Source organism: Mastigoproctus giganteus, chromosome 2 (genome assembly GCF_048544385.1).
Source record: "Mastigoproctus giganteus isolate SK-2022 chromosome 2, ASM4854438v1, whole genome shotgun sequence".
Lineage (NCBI taxonomy): Eukaryota > Metazoa > Arthropoda > Arachnida > Uropygi > Thelyphonidae > Mastigoproctus > Mastigoproctus giganteus.
In genome coordinates, this window is record NC_143576.1 from 127,729,228 (window position 1) to 127,742,014 (window position 12,787).

The window sequence follows — 12,787 nt, forward strand, 5'->3', positions numbered from 1 at the left end:
AACAAAAATTAAATCTTATTTTGAAAAATGAGATTTCGCAATGAGATTATTGATTAAAATGAGATTAATAGTAAGGAACTGTTCTTGCCCCCCCCCCCAAAAAAAAAAAAAAAAAAAAAACACACCATGTTAGCTGCCCCAGGACTAACTCCTTGTAGGAACATAGTGTTTGCTACAAGCCGTATTATACTATACCATTCTATATTTAACTAAATAAAGGGTGAGCATAAATAAACTTCCCATGATGAACTGAAATTTTATAAACGGATATTTATTTATTTCAAATATTTGTATTGCGAAATCTGTTTATAGAAAAGTATTCAGAGCCTTAATTCAAGTTTTAAATGGCCACCTTCAATTTCAATTAAGGCTAGTCAAGAAACAAAATATCTTAAAGTACTCTGGATCAATATTAAAAGCTGTTTTAATTCGAAGGATGGATTTTGTAAACACAATCTGCATAGAAGAAGCCCATAGCCAAAAGTCACAGAGACTGAAACAGGAGTGGCTTCTTGGAAGTAAATAAAATTAATTCTGAATGAATTCGAAAACTAGTGCACTTGATGGATATAAGGTAGCGCTCCATCTTTCTAGAATATGGTTCTGTCAAAGACACCTCGTTCACTTAATTTAAGCGAAACAATGCCTGATATCCAGCATGTCTGTTTCCATTTGTTGTAACAATTTTGACTACCCCCTTAACTTCTTTCTCAAAGAAATATGGACCAGTTAAATATGGACTCTCTCTCTCTCTCTCTCTCTCTCTCTCTCTCTCTCTCTCTCTCTCTATATATATATATATATATATATATATATATATATATATATATATATATATATATATATAGAGAGAGAGAGAGAGAGAGAGAGAGAGAGAGAGAGAGAGTTTCAGGATAAGCCTTTCCCACAATTGATACAAATTATAAGATGGATGTTAACAGCTATGAAGGTATAAATGGGCCCATCTATCCACAACACATTAGCTAGCCAGTCTCGGTTTTCATCTAATCTTGATAAACATAAATGCTAGCAAAATACACCCTACTCACATGATCATTCGGAGTTATTGAACAGATCTGACCTTGGGCCTCATGACTTTTAAAACCTCCAGAGAAATGCAAATACCGAAATATGATGCTAAAACAATTAGCTGAATGGCTTAGGATATATTTCTTCACCTGTCTTCTCAGGGGTTATTATCCACCACTTCTAGAGGTTCATGCACACTTCCGTCCTTCCAATTATTTTCAGTAGTCATTTCGGCATTCTAGGGCAAAATAATCATTTTTATACTCTTAGGGAAAGAATCATTTTTATAATTTTACGGCCTTTTTTTCCACACCGTGAATGAATTAGGAGGCTTCGAACGAGGACTGCGCAGCTTCCCCGCCTCTCTTCCAGGAAACTTGATTTTCAACCAGCAAAACAGGCAAATCGACAGCAAAATAAGTGGAATTTACAAACACAGTACACTGACCGCCATAGTTTAAAACTTCCGTCAGAGCGTAGCGGTTTCGCCAGAAGAGTGGCATATCATCTTATGGTGCATGTGGTGCAGTTGCCTAGGGGCCACAGCTCTGGGAAGAGGGGAGGAGCAAAAATGGGAAAAGAAAAGAAAAATGAAATATTAAATTAAAAAAATATATTTTGTCGGTCTCCAACGGTGTTTGAATCCCGTCGGAGACCGACAGAATTCTTTAATCGGAGCTGTAATTGGCTAAAATCAGGCAGACGTGGAATTTTAGTTTTTTCTGTGAATTGGGTTTTTTAGCCCCCACAACATGCAAATCAGCCGGAATACACATTTGCATGTACACACATAATATAATTCTGCAATATAAGTCCAAGCAGATGGACGGTAAAACAAACAATAAAAAAAAAAAACAAGACAGCGTTGGCGCAAAAACAAACAAACAACCATTTTTATAATAATTATTAAATGATAAGAGTACCAAGTGTTGGAATCATTTCAGAGCGATTAAATGGCTGACAATATTCATCCAATATAATACTCAGATTTCTTTATTTATGAACGCCGCTGCACAAAATTTGCAATTCATGTACGATGATTACGTGATTTAAGATTAAAAAAAAAATTAAATTAATTATAGGAATTTATTTTGTGCTCCCCTATATATTGTAAACTAAGAAGTAGAAAATGGAATAATTCCAGTATATTATCTATCACATGCACTTTTTTTTTTATCTTAAAATTATAAATTATCTTAAATAATTAAGATTTAAACTATCTTAAGCTAACTTAAATAATGTAAGCTTCACATACTGTCTATTATAAACAGTAGATAACATAACTAATCTATCTTAAAGTATAGAAGTACCACACAGGGCAAGGCCCACCTTACATAATCTGTTCGGCAGTAGACGTTGTCCTCTCTGATGAAGCATGACGGTTGTCGGTCGAGAACGGCTTGACAGACGCAACATCGGAGACAGTGTGCGTGCCATGATCGTCCATTAACCCTTAGAAGATACCGGTCCGTTATGAGTTTGGCGCATGCACAACACACCTCCCTTTCTGTCTGGAAAAAAGTAATGATTTTTGTTTATAATGAAGAAGCAACACAACTCAATGTTTTTTTAAAATAAAATTCATGACCCTGAACCCTGCATTCGTTGCAAATGTCTCTAAACATTGCTGAAGTGTCTTACTTGTCAAAAGTGCACAGAATGGCAATTTGAAGTCTGAGGATGGCTGTTAATGGCACGAGCATCCGCAGATTTAATGCATCTCCTTTATGAGAGAAAATGCAATTTATTATTTTTGATATATATATAGAGTCAAAAAAAGTTTTTTTTGTTTTTCTTCTACGATTTTAATCGACCAATTTGGTTGCCAGTTTAACAGAACAGTCATTAATTTTTTTCAGGAACACCTACACTCCTGTAGTCAAATCCTGAGGGCGCTGATCGTTTCATGACCTCTTGTTACTAAAATTCCAATAATTTATATTAGATGCAAATTCAAAAATTTGAATGTGGACAGAGGCTTTTTCAGGAATTTCCATGGGATGGGGGAAAGGGGTGTTGACGTGATCGAAAAAGTTCAAATAGGAAAATATGTATAGATGAACATTTTAATTTTAGGAGCCCACTACTTAAATCGGTGCCCACCACGCACGTTTTTAGTGCCTAGTAATAATTCCTTTGTTAAGAAACAACTCTTCTGACCCAATGTGGGCGTCCAAGAGCAGTATAAATAGAAAACGCATTTGCTTATTTATAGTCAAATCGGAGAGCTGTTCATTTGAAAGTACAAAATATTCGAACACGGCTAACAATGTAGTGCTATCAAATTTTAACCTGTTAATAGTAGTTTTGAAAGACAAAGTAAAACAATTTTTGCTAATAGGTAAGAAAAATCACTGCTTGCATGCACTTAGCAGGCAATAGCAGAGAACATAAGATGGGTTGCGGCTAAGCACTTACGGTGTTTCAAGGAGGCTAAATCGTTTACTGTTATATCAACTGTTTGACACCTCCCCCACACGTTCCGTTTTTTTTTTTTTTTTTTTTGTCCAGCAAAACTGGCAAACAGACTATGGGACACACGCAATTTACAGAAATAATGCACGCGAGTAAATGAAGTAATTCTCGGGTGGCCCTACTATGATAGTTTTATTCATAACTGAGATGTACTCCTTCAGTATTCAGCTAGTGTTTGTTAGATACTCATGTAAGTTACTAAAATGAAATGCTACTTACATAAGGTTACGCAACTTTTGAAAGAACTTCAATAAACATAACTGTCAGCTCGCTGTTATCTGGTAACAACCCTCCCGGTAGCACAGGTCGGAAAAAACTTCAGTTCGAATTCCGTCAATGAGGTGAAGAATTTTTATCGGCTCTTTTCCACGTCGTATGGCCAGTCAGTCTCAAGCGAGGATTGCATGACTTTTTTTCATAGAAACTGAAGTTTTTCGGCCGAAAAACGCACGTAATTACAGACACATATATAAACTGACGCCTCATAGCCTTAATTGCGTTGACGCTTAACGTACACATTAGCAGAGTTTTTTAACACTTGTTTCTTTTCTTCTCATTCTTATTTTGTATTCCCTCTCTGAAAGCATTTTCTTAAATATTTTTAGTACCATATTTAAAAGTTTAAGAACCCCGAATAATTTTGAGAAATCTAGCCGCGGCCAGCATTTCCCCATCCATGCTCTAAGGTGTCCCGGAAGTCTGTAAATAAGAAAAGAATAAGAAATTATTGTCTGTCGGCCAGCAAGAGGAATCCCTTTGTGCCTTGTGATTACCAGTAGCCACTGTTAACTGCCGCATCGTGGATGGACTCCACTCCCAATCTTTTTATATTGTGTACGAGCGACTGACAAGTTGCCATAACCGGCCTTGCTAACGACGATGTAATTGTCGTCTCTTACAGACAAAGCGCTCCGACCTGGCATCAACGAATAAGACACAGCGGATGGCTTGGCTTTGCAAACCCCTTCATTAAGCGCCATTTGACACGGTGCCACGTGCCCCTCCTGCTACCATTGTTTAGAGAACGTCGTAGTTTGGGGATGTTTAACGCTGTCACTGTCCTCACGCCCCGGCGGGTCTCTACTGCAGCCCACGTCCGGGAATTCACTATTGTTGCGTCATTGGCACGCGCATCACGTGCACTCCAACTATCTAGCAACATCATAGCTTCCGTCCATCGCGTTTGTCACTGGCAGCTTTCTCATGCTAAGAAGACAGCGCAAGGACTGGTATGTGCCCCCCCCCCCAACACGCGTGACATGCCCGCACGTCTGTCCACCATAAATCTGACAGTCCAACACAAGTAGGTTACAGCAGAATGATGTTCGCAGAGAGGCACAACCTTCTTCGTCAGCTGTCGGGTAATGCCGTTCCGTCTTTTCAGTGCAAACACGTATCTGCTGTTCTTCTCGCGCAACTTACGAGTCGGCTTTTAACATCCTTAACATCGTCCTGTCGCTACAAGTTTCTCGACTACCTTTCGCTGACAGCGAGCTTTGTAATAGACATTTTTATGGTTATGTATTAAGTGCAATGACTAAGTCTTCTGCATACACAATATTAGGACTCTCCACTGACATTTATTAATTTCTCCATTGCTCAGCATTACCGTCGGACTTAATATTATTAGCATAAACAGTTCATCTACAATACTGCTTGATGACAGTAACTAAGTAAGGGAAAGTGGTGTTGCGAAGGTTTGAAAGTCAACCCCTGGCTTATAGCCATGAAGGGTGTTGTGTACGACGTGTGCCTTTTGTATGCAATAAAGAGTTCTTCTATTTATTTTACAAAGCAGGGGTGTCCACTATTTAAATGCATACGCTATACTGTTCTTACTTACAACAGGATCCCGCCATTTGCGGTTATTGTTCCGACTGGATAGGTACCGATGTTCAATTAAGGCTATTAAACGTCAGTATATTGTCTAAAGAGGCCTCCGTAGCCGAATGATCAAGAGCGGGAATGCAGTAGCACACGCTCTTTGAGTAGACCGGGGTTCAAGCCCCTGACTGATAAATACGGTCGATCTGCCAACCCGCACTAGACCAGCGTGACAGATTATGGTCCATTTCCCTCAGCATGAATTGTTGAGGAGGCTTCCATCCTGCAGTGGGGTGATAATGGCTGCAGTTTACCTTTATATTGTCTAAAAATTGCATGTATTCTGCATCGGCTTGCTTGTCTGCAGGACAATAAACATGGCAGATAAAAACCTGCAGCCCTCACTTGAGAATTTTGTGTCGTCCAGTGACAAATTGTGTAATGGGCTCACCACCACGCTCAAAATGCTCACTTGTGTTATCACGTCCCCCAATCCTGATGCTCAAACTGATTTTATAAAGATGACAACTGACGCATGCTACATAAAAACTTTGTTGAATGCTTTATGATATCTTGATAATGAATCAGCACTAACTAAATGGTTACAAATAAATACTGCTGAAGTTCGTCTATAGAAATGCTTGCAACTACCTACTTTTTTTTTTTTTTTGTTGTTGTTGTTGTTAGCGCATCGGCTTCTGTGGCCATAATGCACCTCCCAAAGTTTTTGCATTTTACTCTGATCCAAGCCCGAGGCGGGATTCAAACGCCCCGACCTTTAGGTTGCCAGGCAGGCACTTTACCCACCTGGCTAGCCCGGTCGGCCAACTACCTACTAGGATATCGTTCTGCTCAAGTATGAATAAAATAAAATAAATTTTCTGAGATTAGAGGACTGCACAAGACGGAGATAATAGAATAATACCGTATTTTGTAGTCACGCGTGCTTAAAGCACGTATACTTATCTACACAAGCGCTTGACAACTCGGTTACGACGGTAGTGCTGGCGGACGTTAACATATAAACTGCGCTGAAGATGCGACTCTCTGTAACCTTCATAGACTGATGATCAACTATATAATATCGGTGTTGATACACCATAGTTTACCCATAAATTTGAACTACTTATGTAGAGTAAAGGCATCGTTTTAATTATATCTCATATTGTGGGGGGGCGCCTCCGTAGCCAGGTGGGAAGGAGCAGCAGTGCGTAGCACACGCTTCTTGATTAAACCGGGGTTCGAGCCCGTCACCACCAAATACGGAGGATGCGGAGAGGTCAGGGAATGACCACCGCATGACCCGGAGCAATATGGCCTTAGTTGCTAATGCTCCTTAAAAAAAAAAAAAAAAAACAAAACCAAACCAATCATATTGTGGGTGCTTTCACAACGAGATAGCTGGTACTGCACTACTTCAAATAAATAACGCTTCTCTAGTAGAGAAGACTACTGTTCTGTTATTTATTTGAAGTGGATACCACCACCACGCAGACGATCGTTTCGAAGCTCACTAGCTTCGAAACATCAGTGGGTGGGCAGGTACCTGGTAATACAAAATGCCATCACAGTTGCGAAGTTATTTCCACAATATGAGATATGCCAAATGGTGTAGGTAATAATGTATTAGAAGACGAAATGCACAAGGCATAATTTCTTATGGGTTTAGGTAATTAACTACATAATATCGGTGTAGATACACCACAGTTTACACATAAATTTGAACTACGTATGTAGTGTAAAAGGCATCATTTTAATTGTATCTCATATTGTGGGTGCCTTCACAACGGGGGCCTCCGTAGCCAGGTGGGCAGGAGCAGCAGTGCGTAGCTTGATTAGACCGGGGTTCGAGGCCGTGACCACCAAATACGGAGGATGCGGAAAGGTCAGGGAAATGCCACCGCATATCCACGGAGCAATATGGCCTTAGTTGCTAATGCTCCTAAAAATCAAATAACAAACAGCCTTCACAACGGGATAGCTGGTATTGCACTACTTCAAATAAATAACGCTTCTCTAGTAGAGAAGACGTTTCTGAAAGATGTTTGTGAAGATGTTTCTGAGATATAAGTTTTCAAGTATATTGTTTCCAACTTTTAACTCTATTATACCTTCAAGGAATTTAACAATATCCACTTAAAAATGTAAATCTCTGGCATAAGCCACGATGAGAATTTCTAGTTTCCAGCATTTCTTTATGCGGAAGTGTACAAATAAAACTAATTTACTTCTTGTGCGTCCGAATTCTTTCCGTTAGCTCTATCTAGTGAGTATCCGCAATCCAATATGAAGCACTTGACACCGCAGGAGTCAATGGTAACAACTATGAAGATTTTCTCCTAACGCCCCTGCCTGTAACGATATATCATATCTTATTTTTCAGTAGGGTGCTCCCTTACAGCCAATATTTTATCAGTGCGAGTTGTGTACAAAGATAAAGATGGCGAGTTCAAGATTATTTACCCCAGTATGCTTTGAATTTGATATTTTTAGGGGCGTTCGCAAATGCGTAAAGCACTTACTGTCTTAACAATTTCCGTCCGTCCTTTCGCACATAACGACTTGACTTTCAGTGAACGGATTTTCATGAAATTTTATATTTAGATCTTTTAGAAATATTTATCGAGCGAACTCAAATTTCTATTAGCAGATCATTTCTTTCATCAAAATCGGATAAACAGAATTTTTTTAAATTATTTTATTTATTTATTTTTCTCACACATATCACATAGGCTACCATATACTGTAATATCAGCTGAAGCACTGGATAACATTATTTTTGTTGCCTGGCACTGATTGAAGAAGTGAATGGCCAATATGGCGAATGCGTAGAAAAAACGAGCTCCTCAAAATTGGTTCCAATTTTGAGGAGCTCGTTTTTTGTTATCAGTTTACTAAATATATAAATCAGGAATTATTATTTGCATGTTATATTAATCAGAACATAAGGTGAAATACGTTATATATCTCGTTGTTATTAAAATCCAGGAAGAAATAAGTGAAGTATTACTAAACATTGAGTGAATATTAGGCGTTAGGTATGTGCAGTGAAGTAAAAACAAAATTACTTTATATATTATTAATAGTTAACATCAATTAATAATTAATTCATAATAAGATAATTAGCCATTTACTCTTCACTTGCTTTCTATTAATCACATAAAATGAAAAAATTCAATTAATTTAAGAAATAAAAATAGAATGAACCCGAAATATAATAATATTTCTTTACTGTTAATAGCAATTCGGAGAGCATTAGCCAAAAAATAACAGGTATACAATTCAAGTGTGCCTAGTATTAAGAACTGCATAATCTAAACTAATATGGGACTACAACCAACTTTATCGTAAACTACATTCATATAGCAATTCACGATAATAACTGGGATTTGTGGAAACTGGGTATAAATGAGAGGACCTTTATTATACATTTATACGAGTGTCTATTATTATTTTTTAATCATCTGTTAGTTCAGTATCTTTCCTATATCTCGCCATTTACCTTTCTATGAGTATCACTCTATGCACTCCTTTCCTTAAGTATTGTTCACTGAAAATTGTTGTCTGTGAACAATTTCACAGACAGCAATTGTCAGTCCTCTGAAGCCACTGGAGCCCACAATGCAACCTGTCTGCTATGGTAATTCTCAATATGATCAGAAGATCCTAGAACGAAGAGTTATTGTCTTCATAAATATGCACATTAGGCAGGCCTGTGTATACCTTAAGAGCAATTAAAGCTAACACACAAAACAGAATAATGATGCTATTTATACAACGATGTATTTATTATACAGCGATACTATTCACACAAGGATGTATTTATTATACAACGATGCTATTTACACATATGCACAAAGGGCAACCATTACCAACACTATAATAATCCTCAAAATTCGCCTCTACTTTATATTATCACTCGATAGGTTTATGTATCGTATCTAAATCTGTAATATTGTCTACTACTATCAAACCTATACTACTGATACCTATCATCAAGCTTTCGTGATTTTTTTTCAAATTATATATAATTCATAATAGATACAATTATTATTGCAAAAAAGTATTTATCCAACTTAAAATTCAATTCCTACAACTGTATAACATAAAATCTTGCAGTCCTATTCTCCTCTAATCATATCTGTTCAATCTCTTTTAGTCAATTACCTCTTTTACTCAATCGTAATAACGAAATTACTTTTCAATTATCCTTACCTGAAACATTTAGTTTCAATATTTATTTTACTTTCCCTCTTTACCAATTATTTCCTTATGATTTTTCCCTTTATCTCTCATATATTTTCTTTTTATCCCTCTATCTTTCACAATCATTCATATTTTATCCTCCCCTCTCTCTTTTCCCTCTTTGTCTTTCATAATTATAATACTAATCTGGGGTACACTCTTGAATATCATTACCAACATATATTTTTAATGTTAATTGAAATCTAAAGATCCAGCTAACCAATAAATCTACTGAATATTCGCCTTCTAATACATAATTAACTTCAGGACAAAAGCCTCTAGCTTTTGCCCTGAAGTTAGCTTTAATCAAAAGCAATAAAAAGCCATTGTACATGCTAGGCATATTCCTTTTTATGTAATGTAGGTAGCTGTGAGCAAACTTTGACTGCTACTTAATTCGTTGATCTATGTTGTGGAGGTACTTCGTCACGAGTTGCATTGGACTACTCTAAATGAAAAGCACTGCTCGCTCCAATGGAAAAATATATTGTTGGTCATCACAAGAAATCCTCAAAAAAGTATATTGATTTTTATTTAAAGTGTATGCCATTATCCGCACCCGGGTTTCGATCCTTTCTGGAATCTCAATGGTGGGCAGGTGAGCATTGTGCAGACTTGAAAAACCCAGTGACGATTGTAGCTATATTTCATCACTAGTTTGTTCAGGTCTTCCCAATCCTTACATGTGAGATCCCAGAAAGTATCGAAACCAGAGTCTGAATAGTGACATTTAAATAAAAAGACAATATGCAATAAACTAACTCCGGCACTCTGAAATACAGAATTCTTTAAAATCCAGCACATTTTCCAAAAAAAAAAAGAAAAAAAAAATCAACATTTTACAATCCGAAAATATTAAGAAAACAATTGGACACTCACATTAACAATTGCATTTGTCTTTAAGGATCCAAGCAAAAAAGAGTGACCTTTCCTTATAATATGCTTGCAGTACTATCTTGTTCTTTAATCTTTTTTGGAGGCAACAGGATTTAAACTGTATGGTTATCCATACAGTTTGGTCATTTTTTTAAAAGGTGAGACGACCATGACAACCTGTTTCAGGACTAACTGATTATTTCATTAAATAGCAGATGGTCTTTAGTGACACCACGCATTCAAATCAGTTATAAAGTTGTCCGAGGTGAGTGGCATACGACATCAGTTTTCAAAGTTTTTATATAAAAGCTATATCTTGAAAGTAATGCAATACCAAGGCAACTAGCTATAAAGACAGGTTTGTTCTGGATTAAGCCTATTTCATTATCCACACAGTTCAAATCCTGTTGACCGCAAAAGCAGATGAAATGACAAAACAGGCGTTATAAACACTACAGATGTAAATACGAATAAGTTCATTGTTTGTGCTTAATATTTATTGAAATGTGCTCTTCTAAAAAACTACTGAACTACTTGGTGTACCCTTCAAAAATCCAGAAAATTAAAATCTGACAGCTCTCAATCCCCGAGGGTGTCGGTTTTTAGAGTTTACTAATTGGAGCAATGCTCCTTTTTATTTAGAGTAGTGAAAAGCAACTCGTAGCGAAGTGCCTTGATATGAGATGGATACATTAAGCAGCAAACCCAATGACTTTCTAATTCATTAAAACATTAATCATACATTAGCCTATTCTCTTCTATAATTTTCTCAGTTCTTTAACCATACTATTCTATTAATAACAGTTCTGAAGACTTACATTTCCCTTTTTCATAGTGTATTTTCTTTACAGATCTCTTCTTTCATTTAATGATGAAAATGCAGGAAAGCTTTTCTGTCTAAGTGCTTCCGAAGTCTCGTATAATTAGCTGAATCGATTCTCGAACAATTTTGAGTGGAATTACCATACCTGCTATATGGAAATCAGTGGCAACTGTGTGACTGACCTACTTCCCACCAGGCCATCTCTCGTAATAGGAATCTGTCCGCAGATTTATAACTTCTCCATTTGTAAATCTTCTAGCTAATAGAACTGGACGTCTGAGCAATTTCAACTCACTTATGCCGGGGTCCATAATATGCAACAGGCTGCAGTCTGCCAATGGAATGACATCACTATCCGGCCGTCGACTCTTGCCATTATACTTTTTTCATTCTCTTCAGCTGCATATTTTACTTCCATCTTACTCACAATCTCATATCACATCATATTTTCAATTAACTGTTAACTATTAATAATTACTATTTAATATCGCCTTTCACTATTAATACTGCTGACCATTATACATTCTTTCCATTTCTTTTCTTCACCTGAGATAAGGCCAATAATCAGCCTAATTATGATAAGCAAACTTTAAAACTACTTCTTCACTCTTCAAAATCAGTCTGCTAACGCAGTTCTATGGGACTAACTGAGTTTCTCACTCCCGATTTTGTGAGAAAATATTGCATATATAGATATATATAAGTATTACAAAAAATAAAATGAAATAGAAGAAAATATAGATGGAGAAGTTATTAACCACAAAATGCCAGGCCTAGATGAAGAAAATAAGAGAGAAAGAAAGAGAGAGAGAAGCTAACAAAAAAAAAAAAAAAAAATCAAGTAGAATTAAAGCTGAATTAACAGGCCAATCATATGTACAAAAGCTGAAAAGGAAATGACTGAAAGTGAGAGGATGGTAATAAAGATAAATAAAAATAAATAATTATTAAAAATTAAAAAATTGGTACATAGATCAGTTGGCTTTAGATTCATCACTAGTGCCAAAAAAAGTGACTGTTATCAACCAGGTAAACAATTTTTCAAATTGTTAACTGCTATTCTTATTAATATTCCTTCCACTTGGATCATCAACAATAACCATAGTATCATTAAAATTTTCAATTCCAATTCCTATTCCAGCATATTTAGTATTGAAACTTATGACTTCACCAATTTATTTACTTCCTTACCACATCATTTGATTGTCAGTGTACTTAATCAATTGTTTCTTAAATACAAAATATATTATACCATCAGATGAGATTACTGGGATTAACTATATCAACCTTTGTATTTTAAATAATTATATTTACGATGATAAATACACTTATAAACAATCTATAGGAGTTCCCATGGGTTCACAAATTTCTAGTATAGTATCCAATTTATTTCTTCATTACTACGAAGATTACTCTATATTCATAACAACCTGAACCTTAATTTTTTTGCATTCCGCTATGTTTATGACATTCTTATTCTCAATATTCATTTTGAAAATATTGCAAAATCCATAT

General features: G+C 36.3%; 1 protein-coding gene across 1 annotated transcript in view; it reads right to left on the reverse strand.

The window, feature by feature from the left end:
• The window catches only part of Awh (LIM/homeobox protein arrowhead), a 197,993-nt gene that overhangs the window by 102,011 nt on the left and 83,195 nt on the right, over positions 1–12,787 (reverse strand). The window contains exon 2 of the mRNA XM_090390027.1: positions 2,359–2,540. Coding sequence (XP_090246153.1) covers positions 2,359–2,540 — 182 coding nt within the window. The remainder of the gene's footprint in view (positions 1–2,358; positions 2,541–12,787) is intronic.